At 36.4% G+C, this 21,832-nt stretch overlaps 1 protein-coding gene and 1 pseudogene across 1 annotated transcript; one reads left to right on the forward strand and one right to left on the reverse strand.

The window, feature by feature from the left end:
* Window positions 1-12,166: 12,166 nt before the first annotated feature.
* LOC125868643 (uncharacterized) lies at window positions 12,167-13,591 on the reverse strand. Its single transcript, XM_049549250.1, has 2 exons — window positions 13,067-13,591; window positions 12,167-12,934 (listed from the first exon to the last, which is right to left on the reverse strand). The coding sequence occupies exons 1-2, from the start codon at window positions 13,589-13,591 to the stop codon at window positions 12,167-12,169; spliced, it is 1,293 nt and encodes a 430-aa protein (XP_049405207.1).
* A 5,597-nt stretch (window positions 13,592-19,188) lies between these two features.
* On the forward strand, window positions 19,189-20,101 carry LOC125868644 (uncharacterized; annotated as a pseudogene).
* Window positions 20,102-21,832: the final 1,731 nt, after the last annotated feature.

Raw genomic sequence — 21,832 nt, forward strand, 5'->3', positions numbered from 1 at the left:
AGGATTAGGAGAAAGTTGGACAAGAGGAAGAGGTGCAGGCTGAGACTATATGTATTCCCCCCTTACACCCGGTGTTAGCTCAACAAATTATGTCATTCCTAAAAGGATTGGGTGGTCCTGGAGTGCTTTCCTTTATTCAAGCAACTCAAGCTCTCGCTAATCCTCTTATTGTTATCACCATCCCCAAGGTGGGTGGAACTGTAGGTACTGCTGCTTTTTTTCGTCCTTTGGTGGGTCCTGTAATGACTGGTAATGAACATGAGATGTTTACTAAGTTCTTGAAATTGAAACCGCCTATGTTCCATAGGTCCGAGAGTGAGGACGCTTATGAGTTCATCCTATATTGTAATAAGAGGCTTCATAAGTTGGGAATTTTCCATCATCATGGAGTAGAGTTTGTGACCTACCAATTTCATGTTGAGGCTAAGCAATGGTGGAGAGCTTATGTGGAATGCAGATCTTCAGCTTTATCCCCACTCACTTAGACCCGGTTTCATGCTCTGTTCTTGGAAAAGTATCTGCCCTGGACCTTGAGAGATCACAAGAAAGATGAGTTTATGGCTTTGGATCCAGGTGGTATGTCTATGGCTACTGATGAGTCTAAGTTCCATGATTTCTCAAGATATGCTACGCAATTGGTAACTACTGAGGAAGAGAGGATCCGCCTATTTGTTAAGGGACTAAATTCTGAGTTGTAGGTATTGTCTGTTCATATGACCACTGCAGGAAAAAGCTTCAATGAGGTAAAAGATTATGTGAAGAAAGTGGACGGGTGAGGTGAGACGGTCAGGCCTAGGCATTGACTTAGAAAGCCAAGAATTCAGGTAACTTTCTTGTTCTTAATCAAGAGGTTCAAGTAGGCCGACAGTTGCAGCCCGGCCAATTCAGTTCGCTATGCCTGCTTCTACAGGTAAAAACTCTGGAACTCCACCGCATAATTTGATTCAGGATAGCCTAGGAACAGCACCTTTAGAGGGCAGAAAGTCATCTTTTAATCGCAGTTGTTATAACTGTGGAGAACCTAGGCATATGAGGAAAGATTGTCCCCACCCGCGCATGATGGATTCCGCGTAGCAGTAGTCTAAAGCAGTGATACCCATGGGAAATGGTAGTAATGATTGAGGGCATCCACAAGGTGGGCAAGGAGGAAATCAACGAGGTCATAGAGGTCAAGGAAATGGTAATGGAGGCAGAGGTACAACACAGCCAGGCAAGGAAATCACCCGTCACGATGACAGGGCTCAATGTTATGCCTTCCGGGGAAGACCAAGGCGAAGGCGTGTGATGAAGTGATCATATGTACTATTTTTGTCTGCGACCAGATGGCTAATGTGTTATTTGATCCGGGTTCTACTTATTCTTATTTACTCATTCAATTTGCCTTGGGATTTGATATGACTTTTGATGTACTTGATGCCCCATCAATGTTTCTACCCCCGTTGGAGAGTCTATCATAGTCACCCATGTTTATCGTGCTTGTTTTGTTATGTTTATAAGCTTCCAAACTTGGGTTGATTTGGTTATATTGGATATGTCGGACTTTGATATAATCTTAGGCATGACTTGGTTTTCCCCCTAATATGTTGTGCTTAATTGTAATATTAAGTCTGTGACTCTAGAAATTTTGGGTAGGGAAAAGTTAGAGTGGGAAGGGGTGTGCAACCCTAAGCAAGCTAAGATCATATCCTCCATTCGAGCTAGGAAACTTGCAGGGAAGGGTTGTTTGGCTTATTTAGCCCGTATTTAGGATGTTGATGTTGAGTCTCCCTCTATTAAGTTTATTCATGTGGTGTCAGAATTAGAGAAGTGTTCCCTACCGATTTGCCTGGTATGCTTTCGGATAGAGATATAGATTTCTGCATTAATTTAGAACCTGGTACCCGCCCCATCTCCATCCCTCCGTATTGCATGGCTCTGGTATAGTTGAGAGAGCTTAAGGCTCAAATCTAAGAATTGCTTGATAAGGGTTTCATCTGTCCTAGTGCTTCCCTATGAGGTGCTCATGTCTTGTTTGTTAAGAAAAAAGATGGTAGTATGAGGATTTGTATAGATTACCGACAATTGAATAGGGTCATCATTCGAAACAATTACCCATTGCCTCGAATAGATGATCTTTTTGACCAATTGCAAGGTGCGTCAGTTTACTCTAAGATTGATCTAAGGTATGGTTACCATCAGATAAAGATTAGGCCTAAAGATGTGCCCAGGACAGCAAGTATAACCCAATGTGGGCACTACAAGGTTCTAGCAATGTCGGTTGGGTTAACAAATGCGCCTGCAGCTTTCATGAGCTTAATGAATAGTGTGTTCAAACCCTTTGTTGATTCATATGCTATAGTATTTATTGATGACATTCTGGTTTACTCGAAAAGTGAGGAAGAGCATGCCGACCATCCCCGTATTGTTCTGGGTGTTCTAGGGAAACAAAAGTTGTATACAAAATTTTCTAAATGTGAATTTTGGTTGACATCGGTTGCTTTTTTGGGGCATGTAGTTTCAAAAAAATGGGTAATGGTAGATCCCCAAAAGATTGAAGAGGTTAAGAAATGGTCTCGGTCAAGCTCTGTGACTGACGTTAGGAGTTTTGTGGGGATCGCTAGCTACTATCGTTGATTTGTGAAGAAATTTGCTTCTATTGCCACACATCTGACTAGATTGGCCAATAAACAGGTACCCTTTGAATGGACTGAAAAGTGTGGTGTGAGCTTTCAAAAGCTCAAGACTCTTTTCACCACAACACCTATTCTAGCATTATCGGTGGAAGGTAAGGATTTTATTGTTTATTGTGATGCTTCACATTCCGGTTTGGGTGTTGTGCTGATGCAGGATAAGAATGTTATAGTTTATGTATGGCAACAATTGAAGGTGCATGAGAGGAATTACCCAACACATGATTTAGATTTGGAAGCGGTAGTGTTTTCTCTTAAGATCTGGTGGCAATACCTTTATGCTGTTAAGTGTGAGGTGTTTACTGATCATCGGAGCTTGCAGCATGTATTTATTCAAAAGGATCTGAATTTAAGACAGCGAAGGTGGATGGAGTTACTCAAGGATTATGATGTGACCATCCAGTATCATACGGTCAAGGCTAATGTGGTGGCAGACGTACTAAGTTTGAAGGTGGTAAGTATGGGTAGTCTAGCTTGCTTCAGTATATCCGACCTTTCGCTAAAGAAATTGAGACCTTGGAGTCTATGTTCATACTGTTTGGCATCTCAAAGAAAGGTGGGGTGTTATCTAGCATTGAAGTAAGGGCTACGTTCATTGAGGAGATCAAGGCCCAACAGTTTGAGGATGAGCATTTGAGGTAACCCAGAAATAAAACAGTGTCAGGCAAGGCACAAGCGACCACTCTTGATGCGGGGGGTGTGCTCAATTTTAAAGGAAGGATTTGTGTTCCTAGAGTGGGCAACTTTATTCAGAAATTGTTGACAGAATCTCATGGTTCGCGATATTCCTTTCATTCGGGTGTGACCAAGATGTACCGAGATTTGAATCAACTTTATTGGTAGCCTAGCATGAAGAAAGATATAGTGGAGTTTGTGGCTAAGTGTCAAAATTACCAACAAGTAAATCATGAGCATCAATGGCCGGCAGGGTTGCTTCAGAGAATGCCAATTTCGGAATGAAAGTGGGAAAGAATAGCTATGGATTTTGTGGTAGGCCTTCCCAAGACTTTGGGAAAGTTTGATTCTATTTGGGTAGTGGTTGACAGATTGACTAAGTCGGCCCATTTTATTTCAATCAGAATAGATTATAATGCACAGCAATTGGCTATGGTGTATGTGAAAGAGATAGTAAGGTTGTACGGGGTGCCCCTTTCTATCATCTCAGATCGTGGTATGCAGTTCACATCCAAGTTTTGGAGGAAACTACCTGATGAATTGGGCACACAACTCACTTTTAGTATAACTTCCATCCACAGACGGACGGGAAGTCAGAGAGAACTATCCAAATGTTAGAGGATATGTTAAGGGCATGTGTGACTGACTTTGGAGGGCATTGCAAAAAGTTCCTACCATTGTGTGAGTTCTCCTACAATAATAGTTACCACTCTAGCATTGATGTGGCACCATTTGAGGCACTCTATGGGAAGGGATGTAGATCACCCATAGGATGGTTTGAGGGTGGAGATGTGAAACCTTTGGTGGTTAATTTGGTGAAGGATTCTCAAGATAAGGTAAGAAGCATCCAAGAAAAGTTGTTAGCAGCCTAGAGTAGACACAAAAAGTATGCAGACCATAAGGTAAGAGATATGGCATTTCAAACTGGTCAGAAAGTTCTTCTTAAGGTATCACCTATGAAAAGGGTGATGAGATTTGGCAAGAAGGGCAAGCTTAGTCCTCGGTACATTGGACCATTTGAAATTCTTGATTGTGTAGGACCAGTAGCGTACAAATTGGCTTTACCTTCCAACCTATCAGGGGTTTATCCCGTATTTCATGTGTCCATGTCGAAGAGATATCATGGTGATAGGGAAAACTTCATTATGTGGGACTAAGTGTTGTTATACAAAGACCTCCAATACGAGGAGGAATCGATTGCAATTCTTGATCGTGATGTCTGTAAGCTGAGGACCAAAGAGATTAACTCGGTGAAAGTTCAATGAAAACATCGTCCAGTTGAGGAAGATACTTGGGAAACCGAAAAGGACTTGTGAGACAAGTATTCCCAGTTATTCTTCGATTCAGGTACTACTCCACTTTTACTTTAGCCTATTTTTTCCTATGTTTGTCACTCTGGGATGAGTGAGGGGTAAATTGGTATCTATTGTAATGACCTAATCCCGTCGTTATAGAAAACCTATGGGGAAAAATTTTGGGCTGAAAACTTTTTCGTAGTAACTTCAGAATTCCTAGCCTAGTCCAGATTTGGACGAAATCAAAGTCAGTAAGGTCTACGGAAATCTGGTAACTATTGAGAAATATAATAATGAACTTGATTGCATGAATGGATAGGTAAGATGTTGTGGAAACCGTACGACTCTATGGAATCAAATTTGGGCGAGTAGAACTTCTGAAATTGATCTTAGCGTGAGTAGGTAGTTTCTGAGTGTAATGGGATGAAGGTGTTTTGTGAAATGAGGGTTTGGAACTCTTAAAATATCTCATTGTTTCTGTACAAGTCACCAAGGTAGGATTTTTCCCACCAGGGCGGGACTACTGTGGCGGGATGGGGCTGCCATAGCGGGCCAGTCACGAATTAAGTCGAAAATAAATGCCAAAATCGTTATTTTCTATAAGTTTCATTCTTGATAGCTAGGAGACGACCCCAGGTGTTTTATTGATGATTTTTCACCATTCTTGAGGCTAAAGGTAAGGTTTTTGCTCCCCGAATCCGTTTTTTGATCCGTAGAATGTAAATTCATGGGTAATAATGATGTTTTCCCTATGTGGAAAGGCCCAAATTTGGGTATTGGGATCATGGGTTTAACCTAGGGTTGGTAGCGTTGATTATAATCTGGGTAATTATCCATCATTTATTGATCCTCGAGTTATTTTGATTGTTTGTAGACAACAAACAAGCGGAAAGAATTCGTAAAGTAAAAAAAACAAGTTTCTTAGGAGGGTTCAAGCTTTGTTCGAGGTAGGTGATGGTTGTTATTTCATGTTGGTGTGATGTATGTTAGTAATTACTTCATTATAATGCATGTATGTATGCGAATGTTGCACTATTGATCACCCTAATCATAAATGAGCATGAATGAATAATGGTATACCATGAATCAACACTTGATTGTATGATTATGAGAATGTACATTGTGTTTGTGCTTGTAGCTTGTTGAATGGATTAGGTGTTACCTTCCAACACACTAACTTGGATCAGGTTCCATGTTTCGGCGCATATATGGGATCGAGTGTCATGTCCGACTAACTTGGATCTGGTACCACATACCGGAACACTAACAATTTGGGTATGGGTTCCATGAGAGGACCATTAACTTGACATGACTGTATATCTTGAGAATTGTGAAATTGTATGTTGTTCGTAAGTGCTAATTGATACTGTATATGTTTGATGTATGCATGTTTATTATTGTTGTAATGACTTAGATATGTTTCACCTCTTGGGATAGACGTGTGATCCTACCAATACATTGTGGTTGTGTACTGATACTGCACTTGCTCTTTCTTTGTTGAGTACAGGGCATCTTTAGGCAGCTATTGACAGACCTCATTTAGAAGACCAGTGATCAACTCGAATTCAAGGGTGAGCCAGTTCTTTCGGGTTGCCATGAATTCTCTTTCTGTTTTCGTCCACATCTTTGGACTTAGACTAGTATTAAGATTTTCTTAAGTTTAATTGGGTTGTACCTATTTCCTTTAGACTTATGATCCTTGTTAGAGTTTTGGTACATTGACTTTCAGGTTGTAGGCATTATTTCCGCATTGGATTGTTAGACTTCAGAGTTTATGGGAACTCCCAATTTTTCCTTTAGACCTTTAAACATGCTTTTGTATCTTTAAATGCCTTTGTTTTTGGTTGAGTTGTTTAGTTTGGGTTTTAGTAATGGTTCTCCCACCGGAGGGTTAGTGTGGGTGCCAATCATAACGGTCTGGGTCGTGATAGGTTTGTTGTCAGATATTATTCTTTCCGTAATTATATCTTTGTACTCCAATTTTATGATATGTTGAGATTTCCATTTGAGACTTACTCTGATTATCCTCTTTATTTCATTTATCTATGTTTTCTTAGTGTCATGCTATGTCATGTGGTTTTCTTAGAGTGTCTCGAATTCTATGTACCATGTCCCATCTAGGGCATAGTCTACGAACGTGACATTCACTATCTCATTTTCAGGTAGTGTTTCCACTACCATTTTGTTGACCACATTTTTCCTAGTCTGTCTTTCAATGATTTTGTTATCATTTTTTTCATTTGATGCTACCTCTAACAGACAAATATATTCAAGATAATAAGACAATGGTCAAATCAACAAACAATTGCTCTAGCCTCACGATGGGTACCAAACTATTTACAAGTAAAATAGTACAATAAGATTTCTATTAGGGAAAGAACACACATCTTGATTCAACTCTTATTATGTAGCGACCCTTTTGGAAGGATACTACCACTTAAAGAAGAAATCTAATTTACTACTTGCGACATTTAAAAGATATTAACAAAGGCATATTGATTATAATGTAGTAGAGAAATTAGGTTCATATAAAAAGAATGGTTAAGGATATGCACCCTGGCCATTTAAACATTTATTTGTGTCAAATTGAAACCACGTAGAATCTGAACTTATGGCAGAAAAACCCTTCCAAGATAATCTAAGAAAATAACTTACGAGATTTTCATGCATATATTATCCTCACATTTAAAAATGATATAAAACGAATATTACCAACTTCCGAGTACAAAAATTAGCCGGTTCATGCTTCACACAAATATTTAAAACAAATAGTAAATTTATTATATTACAAGATTTGGGTTTACACACCCCAAAAGGAACAAAACATATAAACATACTTAAATTACAACCCCTGGTGACATGATCAAATTAGCCCTCAAAGTGTCATGTGAATATACAACACATAGATCATGTACAAGTCCCAAGGTTTATACAAAATATAGTTGCCTATATGCAAATGTGATCTTCCTTAAGGCTCTCAAAATCTCCATCTCCAATGGTCAGCTTCATGCATCCTCTCGAACATTTCCTACGATAGAAACAACTATCGATAAGCATATAGCTTAGTTGTATAAAAACTACAGGTTCGAAGCCCTCAGATTCACCAAGCTACCTTTCTCAAGTCATGGGCAGCACAATTGAAACATAATAAATAAATCAGGTAAACAAAATATAAAGCGTATCCAGTTCGATATTTAAAGATCCAAATGTCAAGAATGCTCATAGCACCATTTTCCAAGAGATTCAATTACAAGGATTGCCCAATATTTACATTATGTCGTCACACCAAGCACAAGCAGGTATCAAGAAGGGTTAACGACGTGTATCAAGAAGGGTCAAGCCCAATAATCAAGAGAAACAAGAACGATATTAAAAATGGCTTTCTAGTTCGTACTTAAAACGGACAACTTCCATTCTTAAGACGGACTAAAAATCCAGAATCAAGATGGCAACTGATTTGAATCAAGAGTCATGCCAATAGTGACAAAGCCACAGCCACAAGAAGGACAGGTCCCAACCAGAGGTAACCCAGGTACCAAAATAAACTTTCAGAGATACTAGTGGGTAAAATGAGTGCAAGTACAAGTTTATACACAAACCTCAGTTCTTTAGCACAGAAACAGTCCAACACAACTTCAAGAGTTCAAACTGTAGACCAACCAGCGTAGCAAGGTTTTCAACTTGTACACGAGTATATATCACCTTAAAAAATAAAATTTAATAACTTATTTACTTTCTAGTAGCTCAATAATGTTGACGTAACACAGGGTTATCATCACAAGTAAGCCTAGCTTGTACAAATACGACTATTCTCCCAAAACAGTAATTCTGGCCAACAAAGTACTTCATGTCACAATTTTGATTTGAAATGGAAAACGGAAAAACTTGACTTTATATCCTTCATGAAAGATGTAGCTACAGCTCTTAAGCTAGAAAATAATCAAAAATCACCGCAAAATACATTTTGTACAAAAATATATGATTAAAACACTAACAGTTGAACATACAGGATTTATTTCAGAATCTGGACAGAATATGTCATATGTTGCGTCCCTTATTTCATATTCATAACAGCTAAATTAGAGTTTAACATAAACTTAAGGGTTGTAGGTATATGAATTAGATTTCCAACTCATATTTATTCACTGTAAACCAAGTTTGAGAGAATGATATATGCTTAAACTACCAAACACTACCCAGCTCAGGAACAGATTTCATCACTTACCAAAGAGAAGTGTGTGTCTCAAATTCCAGCCCAAAAGACCAAGTTTTTTTCTTCTGATTTTGAAGAAAAACTGGTTAGATAATGTTCTAAGGTTCTTAGACTTTAGGTGAAACGAATTTCACTAAAGCAGGTGTCAAAATATAGTCTCAAAAGTGAAGCTTATCATATATACAGTTGTCACTAAAGGTGGCTGCCCAAATAAAAGTGTGCTGCCCAAAATGCATACATATATACCTATATGTATATCCTTTACCTCCATTTCAAGTTATACATAATTATAATTAGAATATTACGTAAATATCCCAATACAATCCCTTAAATTACTATCACAATTTATGTTAAGCAAGTTTGCAAATATCAAAAAATTTCAAGTTCCCAAAATGAGAATAAAACATATTGTAGTAATTAAGAAATGGTAAATCGACATGCGATTCTTGGTTAGTATTTCGGGGTGTTACAACTCTCTCCCTTTTAAAGAAATTTTGTCTCAAAATTTACCTGACATTAGTCTCGGAACAAGTGCGGATATTGGGTCCTTGTGTTTTGTTCTCTCTCCCAGGTAGCTTCTTTTCCAGAATGGTTCCTCCAAAGTACCTTTACTAAGGGGATTTTCTTGTTCCTAAGTTGCTTTACTTCTCAAGCTTGAATTAGGATAGGTTCTTCATTATACGTCAAGTCAGGATTAACCTCAAAAGATTCAACTGGAAGAACATGATATGGATCATAACGATATCTTCTAAGCATAGAAACATGGAAAACATTGTGGATCTTGTCTAACTCTGATGGCAAAGCTAATTTATATGCAACTGGTCCAACCCTTTCAAGTATCTCATAAGATCCGATAAATCGGGGACTAAGTTTTCCTCTTTGGCCAAATTTCATAATCTTTTTCCTTGGAGACACCTTTAAGAATACTTTATCTCCAACTTGATATTCAATGTCACGACTTTTAAGATCAGTGTACGACTTTTGTCTATCCGAAGAAATATTTAGATAATCCTTGATAATTTTTACCTTGTCCTCTGTTTGTTGCACAATTTCAGGACCAATAAGCTTTCTTTCACTAACTTCACTCCAACAAAGTAGGGTCCGACATTTCCTTCCGTACAAGGATTCATAGGGAGGCATTCCAATACTTGATTGGTAACTGTTATTATAAGAAAATTATATCAAAGCCAAGTGTTTGTCCCAACTACCCTCAAACTCCATAATGCAAACTCGAAGCATATCCTCCAAAATTTGTATCACTCTTTCCGACTGGCCATCTATCTGAGGATGAAACAAAGTGCTAAATTTCAACTTAGTACCCAAAACTTCCTGCAAGTTGCCTAAAATCTAGATATATACCTTGGGTCTCGGTCAGATACAATAGACACAGGGATCCCAGGTAGTATTACAATCTCATTAATGTACAATTCGACTAAATGCTCAAGTGAGTAATCAATCCTAATTTCTAAGAAGTGAGCACTCTTGGTTAACCTGTCCACTATCACCCATATTGCATCATGATTTCTTCAAGTGCGAGGAAGTCAAGAAAAAAAGTCCATGGTTATTCTTTCCCATTTTCATTCTAGCATCTACAAGGGTTGTAGTAAAACAACTGGTATCTGATGTTCTGCCTTTACTTATTGACAAACCAAACTTTTTGAAATGAACTCCACATTGTCTCTCTTCATACCATTCCACCAATAATGTTCTTTGATGGTCTGGTACATCTTTGTACCTCCAGGATGCATGAAGTATGTGCTTCATTTAATATTTGTCTCCTCAATTTGTCATCATTAGGGATGAAAAATCTATTTTAATAAAATAAGACACCATCCTCTGTTAATGTAAAATCAAGCTTTTCCCCCATTTTGCACTTATCTGGTCAATTTTTTAAGTTTCTCATTTAACTTTTGTGCTTCTTTTACTTGTTCAAGTAATATTGGCTTTACTTGCAAATTTGCAATAACTGAACCATTTGAATCAAATGTGAAACAAACATTCATGGCTCTTAACTCAAGGAGCAAGGGCAAAGCCCAAGGAACAAGGATTTGAGAGTTTCAAAGCTTTCTTGGCATTTGTCATCCCAAATAAACTTTACTTCCTTCTGCAAGAGTTTAGTCAAAGGGGAGGCAATAATGGAAAAGTCTTTCACAAATCTTCTGTAGTATCCTGCTAAGCCCAAGAAACTTTTTAGCTCTGTTGGACTTTTGGGAGGTCTCCATTCGACAACTGCTTGTATCTTAGAAGGATCCACCTTCACGCCTTCTGTTGATACAACATGTCCCAGAAAAGCGACTTCAGCAAGCCAAAATTCACACTTGGAAAGTTTAGCATAAGTTCTTTCTCCTTCAAAAATTTTAAAGCAATCCGAAGGTGTTTATCATGGTCTTCACTACTTCTGTAAAATATTAAAATATCATCTATAAAGACCACTACAAACTGATCAAGATAAGGCTTGAATACTCGATTCATTAGATCCATGAATACCGCAGGAGCGTTTCTCAATCCAAACATTATCACCAAATATTCATAATGACCATACCGATGCTAAAAACAGTTTTAGGGACATCTTTCTCTTTAACACGCAGTTGGTGATATCTAGACCTTAAATCAATCTTTGAGAATACTTTAGCACCCTTCAGTTGGTCAAACAAATCATTGATCCTTGGTAGTGGATATTTATTCTTGATTGTTATTCTATTCAATTTCCTATAGTCAATACAAAGCCTAAGACTGCCATCTTTCTTCTTGATGAATAAAATAGGGGCTCCCCAAGGAGAAACACTAGGTCAAATAAAACCTTTCTCAAGAAGTTCTTGCAATTGAGATTTCAATTCTCTTAATTCTGTCAGAGCCATTCTATAAGGAGTCATAGAAATAGGGGTAGATCCAGGAATAAGCTTGATTGGAAATTCAACCTCTCTTTACGGGGGCAACTCAGGAAGATTTTCTGGGAAGACTTCTGGGAAATCACATACAGCAGGTATGTCCTTGATACAAGGACTCTCCAACTATGTATCAACTAGGTGAGCAAGGTATGCCCCACAACCTTGATGCATCAAATCTCTTGCCAAGGCCGCAGAAATAATACTAGATATCACTAATCTTTCACCTTGTAAAATGATGTGTGAAAATGTAGGATCATTTAAAGTCACATGCTTAGACCTATAATCTACCACTACATAATATTTATAAAGACAATCCATCCCGATAATAACATAAAAATCCTTGAAGGGAATTTCAATCAAATCAACAGGGAAGACTAGGTTTTGAATCACGAAGGGACAATCTTGGTAAACTAGATTACACACAACTTAATAACCCAAAGGACTTTCAACCAGCACATCATAATTAAGTCTCACAGATTTCACGTTTTCAGGAAGAACAAGTGATGAACAAACATAGAAATGTGTAGAACTGGGATCAAATAGTGTAAACACACATAAGCCAAATAAGTAAAATTTACCAACAACCACGTCTTGTACATCTTGATCATCCCTCTGCCTCATAGCATTAGCCCTTGGTCCACTAGCTTTTTTAGCTCCACTTGCACTTGTTGCTTGGGTGTTTTTAGGTCTTGCACCTCTATTAATTTGAGGAGGATTAATAAAAGGCTTATGAACTGAGCCTTCTGTTCTCAAGGAAGGAGCATTATTAGGATTAGGACAATCCTTCACTTTATGATCAAAGCTCTCACAATTGAAACATGCACCAGAAGCTCTCCTGCAAGTAACATAATGATTCTTTCCACATTGTGGACAAGTGGGAATGCGAGGCTTTCCTTGGCAATAATTTGGAGTGCTAGCTATAGAAAATTCTAATTTGTTTTGCTTTTGTTGAGGTGGCATGTTAACCCTACCAGCCTTAGAATCATCAAACCTTCCCCTTTTGGATGGACGTCCAAAATCTGGTCTAGTCTTTCGGAATTCGTTTTCATTTCTTCTAGCTTCTTCTTTATCAAGTCGTTTCCAAGTACAAGCAGCAGACACTAACTTACAAAAGTTCTCATGTTGCAGGATCTCCACATTCTTCCTAATGGAATCATTTAAACCATCTTCAAATTTCTTGCACTCATCTTTTTCCTCTTTAATAATACCTCAAGCATGACGAGAGAGCTTAGAAACCTCTGTTGGTACTCATCAATAAACATGCCTCGTTGCCTTAGATTCAAAAACTCCTTTTTCTTTGCATCACAATAAGCAAGTGGGACATACTTCATACGAAATTCCTTTAAGAAAATCATCCCAAGTAAGAACAAGAGGTTTTACTTTGGCATTCGGATGACTTACCCACCAATCATAAGCATCCTTTTGTAATAGTGAAATAGAATACTTAAATGTGGCAACATCTGAACACTCCAACTGCTTAAATACCCTCTCTATGCGCTCCAGCCATTGTTCAGCATCCGTGGGATCAACAGTGCCTTCAAACTCCAATCCACCCATTTTCCTCATTTTCTCAAAGTTAATCCCATTGGGATCATGCATTGATTCAGCCATGTGGTGGAAGAATTCATCCATTTGTTGAAAAAGAGGATTCATGGCTTGAGTATCATGACTCATGTGAGTTGGTGGACAAGTTCTTACACCCTGTTGGTTTCCCACTTCAGACCCACTAGTGTGGGGAACATATTGATTCGAGAAATGTTCTCCAACTCCTTCTAGTGCATGAGGTTGGGAAACAGAGATACCCGAACCTTCATAAGCAGCTTCCATAGGTCTGTTAGAAGAAGAGGCCATAACTTAATTCCTTCAAAAGGGAAGATCACATTGCATTAGGGACATATACTTGATGCATATGCACTTTACAAGCAATAAATATATTATAAACCATGTAAGTGAACAAATAATCTAAATAGAACCTTTTTGAAAGCGAACAAGTATACAAGTAATTCACAATAAAAGGCCTACACTACTAGAAATTAGGCCTACGGCAACAGATTTTTTAGCAATGCTAAAGATACCGTTACTATAGAGGGTCTATTGCAACGGTTTGAGCCGTTGCCAAAAGGATTGGATATTATTGCTACGGCTAAGTAATAAATTTGTTGCCATTGTTTGAAAACGTTTCAATAGACCTAAATATTGCAACGGTTACGATAATCGTTGCCATAAAGTCATCTATGGCAACATTTAATGCGAATATTTTTCTATTGGAATGGTTATTAAATCCCTCCATAATTTTCCTCTCTTATTTTGGCTGAACCCACCAAAAGCTTTTCATTCTATTTTATTTTTAATTAATTTTGTAAATACAATCTACTTTTCTCTTTATCAGATATCGATACAAACGAGGCAAACATTTGCTTAGCTCATTTCCCTTCTCTTCAACAAGCATAACACAGAAAAGTTGTCACTCTTCTCTTTGACCCGATTTTTCATCCATTTGTGGAGCTTAGCAGAGGCAGAACACAGAGAAGATCGATGAAACACATAAGTTGTGGAGTTTTGCAGGAATATTAATCTTATGGTAAGTTCTTCATGCCTGTCATTTTAGGGCAAACATAAATCCATTTTTTTCTTTGAATCTAAACCCATTTCTCTCTTCATACCTCTTGAGAAATCTAATGGAGGGTTGTATGTTTTCTTATAAAATCTAAGGAAATGGAGGTTTTCTTCTTCAACTGTTGGAGGGTCACTTCTTCAATCTTTGGTTATAGCTGAAGAAACTACAAGTTTGAGCGTTTGAGGTTTTCTTCTTGAATCTCTTCTTTTGTCTTTAATCTTTCGGTGTGGTTAGTGTAGTTGATGTATTTCTCTAATTGTGGGTTTTTTCCATTAAGTGTACCTATTGTGGGTTTAATATTTTGTTGGAGTTATGGTGAAATTGACTACTCTAGACCATATTTAATTTGACATTGATGTTGTATTTCCTATCCATGAGTTATTCAATCGGGTTTGAATACCCTTGTATTGTTGATGTCTTCGTTGATTTCACCTCTCACTTAAGTAGGATGTCAAAAATTCACTTTCATTATTGTGGAAGATTTACGTTAGAGCAACAGGAAACAAGAGATAAATTAACATGAAAATGGAAAACTAAAATTTGCTACTGGTTGGCACTAAAATTTGCTACAGGTTCGAAAAGTGATCGTCTCTGCCAATCATCACCATCCAGAGCACTGCACAATCTACTCCGGCCAGCACTTCCTGCCTTCGGCCGACTCTGCCATGGTCGCTTGAGCTATAGCCATGGCTGTAACTTGTAACTGTTCCCCCTTTTTTTTCCGCATTTCTCAGTTGGATTCTTTCCAGTTTAATGATGTATATAAGCTGTTGTGAAGTTCCATGGGTGGCTAATTTCTTAGATATCATCATCATACTTCTGATTTTCCTCTTTTCTCCTTTACTGATTTCTTCTAATTGTTGAAGTACATCTTCTTTTTGCTCCATTAAATTATCAAAAATGCTATTGTTTGACATTATTTTAGGTCTATTTCCTGTTATAATAGAATGTAGCCTGTATTGTGACTTTTCTATAGTTGATCCTTCGTTGATTTCTTCTTCAAATTGACTTGTATTAACTCATGAATTATAAAATAATTATTCACCTGATTATCTTGCTCTTGATTCTCAAATTTGGTACTTCCAGTTTGTCCAAATTGAGAACTTTCCTCCCCTGTGATGGTAACTGTCGAAATGTATTGTATTGTTGTCGTCCTTCCACCTCAAATGCATGAATATCTAGATAATAAGCTAATGAAGTCCCTTCCCTCTATATGTGCTCAATGTTAATTGTCGCATCTTTCATGAGAGCTAGAGTGTCTTCCACAAAATTCTAATATTCCAAGGTATCTCTGATTTTCCTTGTAGTATAATTTGCAGATATCTCTTCTTCTTGTACATAGATGAGGTTACATTCTTGATCTCTTAGGCAATAAGCATAAGAACTCTTGCCTGGATTACCTTTACTTGCACCATCTGTGTTACACTTGATGTTATTTGGATTTGGGGGCTTCCAATGATCTTCTTATAATAAATCTTTGTCTTGTAATCCTCTAAGAATTATACCATGTCTAACTTGGAAAAATTGTCATTGCACATTGCCATACATTTAGAGTAACCTGATAAACAACTTTGTTATATGTCATGTTTCCCCATGTCTAATGATATTTCTTCTACTCCAAATTCCCCATAGTATTATTGCAGGCAAAACCTTCATAATTTTTTGATGCATATGACCTATCAGTGTTGTCCACAATGTTACTAGCATTTGATTCAGGTTCTGTCTTTTTAAGCTTAAACCTGCAAATTGACCAACATAGACTTTTATGATTGTTGTAGGCCTGTAGCATTAGTTAAAAGAAAAAAAAAATCTAAAAATCACTTTTGAAGACTATTCTGCCTTGATTTCTTATAAAAAAAATCAGTAGGGATTTTTTTTTGGAAAAATTATTGAACATTGTTGATAGATGTTGCATCAACATTAAACATTGTTCCCCGTGCCAATAATTTTTTAAATCTAATTTATTTTTATTTCTATCAGAATATTGATACAAACATTTTCTAAAGACATTTCTCATCTCTTCAACAAGAAGAAGACCATACGTTTGTCACCATCTTCTCTTGGACCTATTTTTCAACAAGGAGAACACAATTTCAGGGCAAGCTTGTGGAGTTTTGCAGGGATTTGAATCTTATGGTAAGTTCTTCTTGTCTGTACTTTTAGGGAAAACTTAAACCATTTTTTTTCTTCAATCGTAAGCCCATTTCTCTCTAGAAACTGTTGTGAAATAGAAGGAAATGGAGGGCTGAAGGTTTGCTTATGAAATGTGAGAAATCTTGATGTCTTTTTCTTCAACAGTTGAAGGTTATGTTCTGACATCTTTGAGGTTATAGCTGAAGAAACTTCAAGTTTGAGCTGTTGAGGTTTTCTTCTTGAATCTCTTCTTTTTCCTTTAATCGTTGAGGTGTAGTTAGTTTATTTGATGTATTTTTTTTTTTGATTGTGGGTTTTTCCCATTAAGTTTTATCTATTGTGGGTTTAATGTTTTGTTGGTAGTTATGGTGAAATTGATTACTCTAGACAATATTTCTCTTGATATTGATGTTGGATTTGTTGTTCCATGAGTTATTCAATCGGTTTTGATTACCCTTGCATTGATGATGTCTTCCTTGATTTCACCTCTCGCTTGAGTAGCTAGGATGTGAGAAACTTAACTTTCATTATTGTTGAAGAGTTACATTAGAGCAACAGGAAACAAGAGATACATTAGCATGGAAATGGAAAAAACTGAAATTCACTGCTGGTTGGTAATACACTATGACATGAAAATCTGAAACTTCGTAAAATTCTAGATCAATATTATTTACCTTAAAAATCTGTTTTATCACTTTTAAAGATTGTTTTGCCTTGATTTACTATCAAAAAGAAAATCAGTAGGGATACCTTTTTGAAAAGAATTGAATCCTCAAGGCGATTTATTGGTGTTTTAGAATATGACCGAACTTCATGTGAATCCAGAGACCATTTTCCATTTCTTGAATGTCCATAAGTCTTTAATAACATAAATTTGAAAACATGATAAGCTTGTTAAAGATATTTCTTGACAGGTCATGTAGATCAGTGTTTTGTATATATTTCCAATGATAAAGGGAACTTTGATATTTGTTTCATATATTAAGAATAACTATGAAATGCTTGTTGTAAATTGAATTGTGATTGCTATGAGTTTTAAACCGCATATTCTCCATGTACATTTTGAGATATGTTTGTTCATGTGTAAAACATTGTTGTCTTTTTATTTCATAGTTTATCATAAATTTGATTCTTTTTATCTTTTTGTGCTGCATAGATATCAATGGATAATTTAGATAGAAGTTGGATGAGTCTCACACGATGCAGTGATAAATATATTAGTAGAGTGAATGATTTTCTTGATAAGGTATTTCAACGAGCTTCTAAAGGAAATGAAATATAATGCCCTTGCAAAAAAATGCATCAATCGTTATTGGCATTATAGAAATGTGGTGGAGGATCACTTGATTGTAAATGGATTTGTGGAAGATCACTTGAAGAGGAGAATGACTTTGACGATACTGATTGGGATTGGATGGATGCGGATGATTAAATAAATAATTTCTGAATGTCTTGTAAATATATATTTATCATCGTTTTATTTTATTTTGAGTGAGTGATAAATGTCCTTTCCTTAGAAATACATGTTTCTTTTATTCTTTTTTCTTAACATTATATTTTGATTTGTTCCTTAGAAATACATGTACCTTATATTATGCTTAAAAAGATCTAATTCTTATTCATATTTATCATTTTGATAGATTCGATAGTCATGAGGAAGGAGGATACTTCAAAACAAAATAAGAAAGGAAAAGGAAAACAATATGTGCAAGCTGGAACACTTACATCTATGGCTTACTAAACGGTTTCTTCACTGAGATCAAAAGAGAATGTTCAATCTATTCTGCCGCGAAATTCCTCCATTCTTGTAGCACAAACTTTACAAGAAGAATTGCGACAAATGCCTCAGAATTCTTGTACTTTGAAAGCACAGTCTAAAAAGGATCAAATGCCTCAGAATTGTTCCACTCTAAAGGCAAGATCTACGTAGAAATCACAACAACATATGCCTCCGAGTTTTTCCACTTTAAAAGCACAAGTTGTGCAGGAACAAGTGTAAACAACACCTATGAATTCTTCCACTGTAGTAGCACAAGTTTTAGAGAAACAGTTGCAACATGTGCCAAGAGAATCTCCTACTATAGAGGCACACGATATACAGGACCAAGTGCAACAAGAGACATAATTTGGAAGAAAGTGACCTATCAGGAGAACTAGGTAAAAACATATAAAATCACTTCTAAATATTTTAATGTATTGGAATTGTAAAATCATTTAACATTGTTGATATGTTGTTTAACTTAGCTTCGTATTATTGTAGGCCCTGTGACTCAAAAAAAGAAAAGAGGTAGTACAGTAATGCAAAGTGTACATGGGCGACAAGAGATAAGTTAGTCGTGTTGAATAGGTACAATCAACCCATTGGTCCTACTAATGCCGTTGTAACAGAGTTGGGGAGTTTTCTTGGAACCTTGGCAAGGAATGCAATGTATTGTCCTCTTAATATTCACAATTGGAAGAATATGGACACAAAAAAAGATTTGTGGGATTATACCCAGGTCTGAGTTCCTACATTTCTAATTTCAGTTATAAACTTTTCATACTTTTTACTTATATAAAGAATAAATTGTAGGAGAAATATGATATTCCTGATAGTGCAAAAAAATGGGCTTTGGATGGAATTAAAAATGCGCGGAGAAAGTATAAGAATGACTTGTATCAGAATCATTATAAAGCATATGCTAATGATGATCTTCAAATGGAAAAAAAGCCCAAAGATGTTTTAGAATCTGATTTTAAGGATCTTCTCAAATATTGGGATTCTGAAAAATTCAAAGTTAGATTTATATTTTATGTTCTGATTGATTCACTTTTTAATCTACGTAGAATTTACTGACTCATTTATTTACAAGAAATGAGTGAAAGAAATACCACAAATCAAAAAAAATGGATGAATCCACATACTGCTGGTAAAACAAGTTTTGCTGTGATATGCAATAATTTGGTATGTTCTCCTGTTAATCATTAAATATAAACTTGTTGTCATAAAAGATCTTTAAAATACCAACTTTATGTAATTAGGAAAAAGAGAAGGAAAGCCCCGATGAGCTGTCAGCTAAAGAACTTTTTGTGGTTACAAGATCAAGAAAACCTGGTCGAGTATATAGGGACTCCAACGAAGATACAATTAGTAAAATTGTATGACTTTTATTTTGTTATAATGTTGTTAAGATCCTTTATTTGTTCTTAAATACTTGATTTTATTTATTTGAATTTGATTTGTAGGCTGAAATGGAGAAAATACAAAGTCGACAGAATGAAGATGACAATCATTCATGTGATGCTTTTACAGCAGTCATGGGACATGAACACCCAGGGTGCCTGAGATTGTATGGACGATGAGTTACCAAAAGCCCTCATAAAAGAAAAGCGCTTTCTTAACCTTATTTAAGTGCTAATGATGAGAGGATGGGAAAAAATGGAGGAATTGAAAGAGAGGATGCATCAAAGGATGGCGGAAAAATTAGAACAACAAAAAGTAACCATACACCAAGAAGTTACAAATGATATTCTTGGATGACTTAATCGTATGTACCCTGGACTTCAATTGAATGCTTCCATGTTGGCATCAGTTGGTGCTCAGTCACCACAAGAAGCTATGCAACCATTGAATCGTCCATCTTCTAGCAGAAACCATCAAGGTATGTCGTTTATTCTTCACTTAATTCTTTCATCCATCTTTAATTATAGCTGTTCCAGTTGAATGTTGAGTTTTCTACTCACTTTTTGTGTATAGATTTATATCGATCAAGACCCTGTTTTGAGTATCAGAACCTTGGACTCTTCTTTTCCTTTTCCAAATGTTTTGGTTGTGAAAACATTGGTCTTTGAATCATTGTTCTCTCATTAGTGTGACATCTTGAATTGTGAAATTATTGTGGCTCTTATTTGTTAGTGAAATTGTTGGACGGTTGGAAACGATAAATATTTAGCACTAAAGGGATGGCCTATTGCTGACATAGATGAACCGTTGTTGTAAGTGCTAGTTTGTAGACAATTTGTGTGAGTATCTACGCTGATGTTGGTCCTTATGAGAAGATTAGTAAATTGTTGTTAGTTTAAATTAAGGATCATCTTCGCTTGACTTGGTAGATCTGAAAAACCATGAATCTCAAACCTGCCGGTCAAAAGCCATGTTGGCTAAATAATTTGCAAGCATATTTCCTTCTTTGTAAGTGTGTTTCATTTGAATCCGACACAATTGAGATGTATCCATTATGCCTCCAATAATAATGTATTTGAGTTTTCACTATTCTGCGACTTTAGCTTGGCCAAATGGATTGTCTTTTCCTATATGTAGTGAAGTCTGGATGAAGTTTTGGATACTTATAACTTGTGTGCTTGGTGTGTGCGTGTGATTTATAACTTCCATGGCTTGAATTTGACTAGTTATGGTGAATTGGAAGGGTTTGAATAAAGTCTGAAGGTTCTGTCCCTTCCTATTTTGTTGTTAAAATTCCTTCCCTTGAAAATTATTTTTTTGAGATACTGTGGTATACTTTGGTACACTACTAGTGTTGCTATATTTGAGTGTCATATTTATTTTATTATATGTTCCCCTTGAATGTGTTTTGTTAATGTGTCTCTCTTTCAATACAAAGTTATATTACCAATTTTTGAGCCATTTGTATCGCCCAACCAGCCCTGCACCCACTAAAAGAAAAACAGTTCCAATCTGAGTCATTTCAGGTTGCTGGATACAACTTGCATTTTACAGCAGGCAAAAAAATAGTAAAAAGTTTGTGTCAAAGACTAATAGGTAGGCTGGTTAAATAGTTTGACTAACTAAAGGTTACGTAATAGTAATTGTCCAAACAGTAGGTTATATCGATTATTTTCTGCTACTATATAATGCACCAATCTTTGTTAACTTACTCAAAGTATGTGTCGTGATATAAGAAAAAGTGCAGATTGCAAGAAATGCACTTTTGGCACATTACATATGCTCGATAAGTCAAAAGTGATTCTTTATATAAATGGATTGTTATAAGTATTGTTTTGCTATATAATGGTGACTAAGTGGGAATCAAGACATGTAAATATTCACATTTTCTGTTTGATTTCATCACTATCTCTTGTTATTTGCTTTGTCACTACACTGTTTTTTCGAATGTGTTTATGAGATGATTTGTTCATTTGGTGAAGTTGAGTCACAAGACAGGAATGTGTTTTACATATTCTCTTCCTCTGTTTCCCTCATATCGTTCTTCATTTGGTGGAAGTTCTATTTTTCACAAGTAACCAAACTCATCTTCTTCATCCCCATCTGGAAACAAGATCGGTCGAGTTCTTCTTTTCATTATAGTTATATTAGTTGTCCTATTTTTCATATCTGGTCTGCT

This window comes from Solanum stenotomum, chromosome 6 (assembly GCF_019186545.1).
Source record: "Solanum stenotomum isolate F172 chromosome 6, ASM1918654v1, whole genome shotgun sequence".
Taxonomy (NCBI): Eukaryota; Viridiplantae; Streptophyta; class Magnoliopsida; order Solanales; family Solanaceae; genus Solanum; species Solanum stenotomum.

Bases quoted from the DNA above. Each gene is read 5' to 3' on its own strand.
- LOC125868643 (XM_049549250.1), bottom strand. From the start codon at position 13,591: ATGGCCTCTTCTTCTAACAGACCTATGGAAGCTGCTTATGAAGGTTCG. The intron at 12,935-13,066 runs GTATGTCCCACT...ATTATTAAAGAG, and splicing joins TTAAAGGAATTTCGTATGAA to GAAAAAGATGAGTGCAAGAA.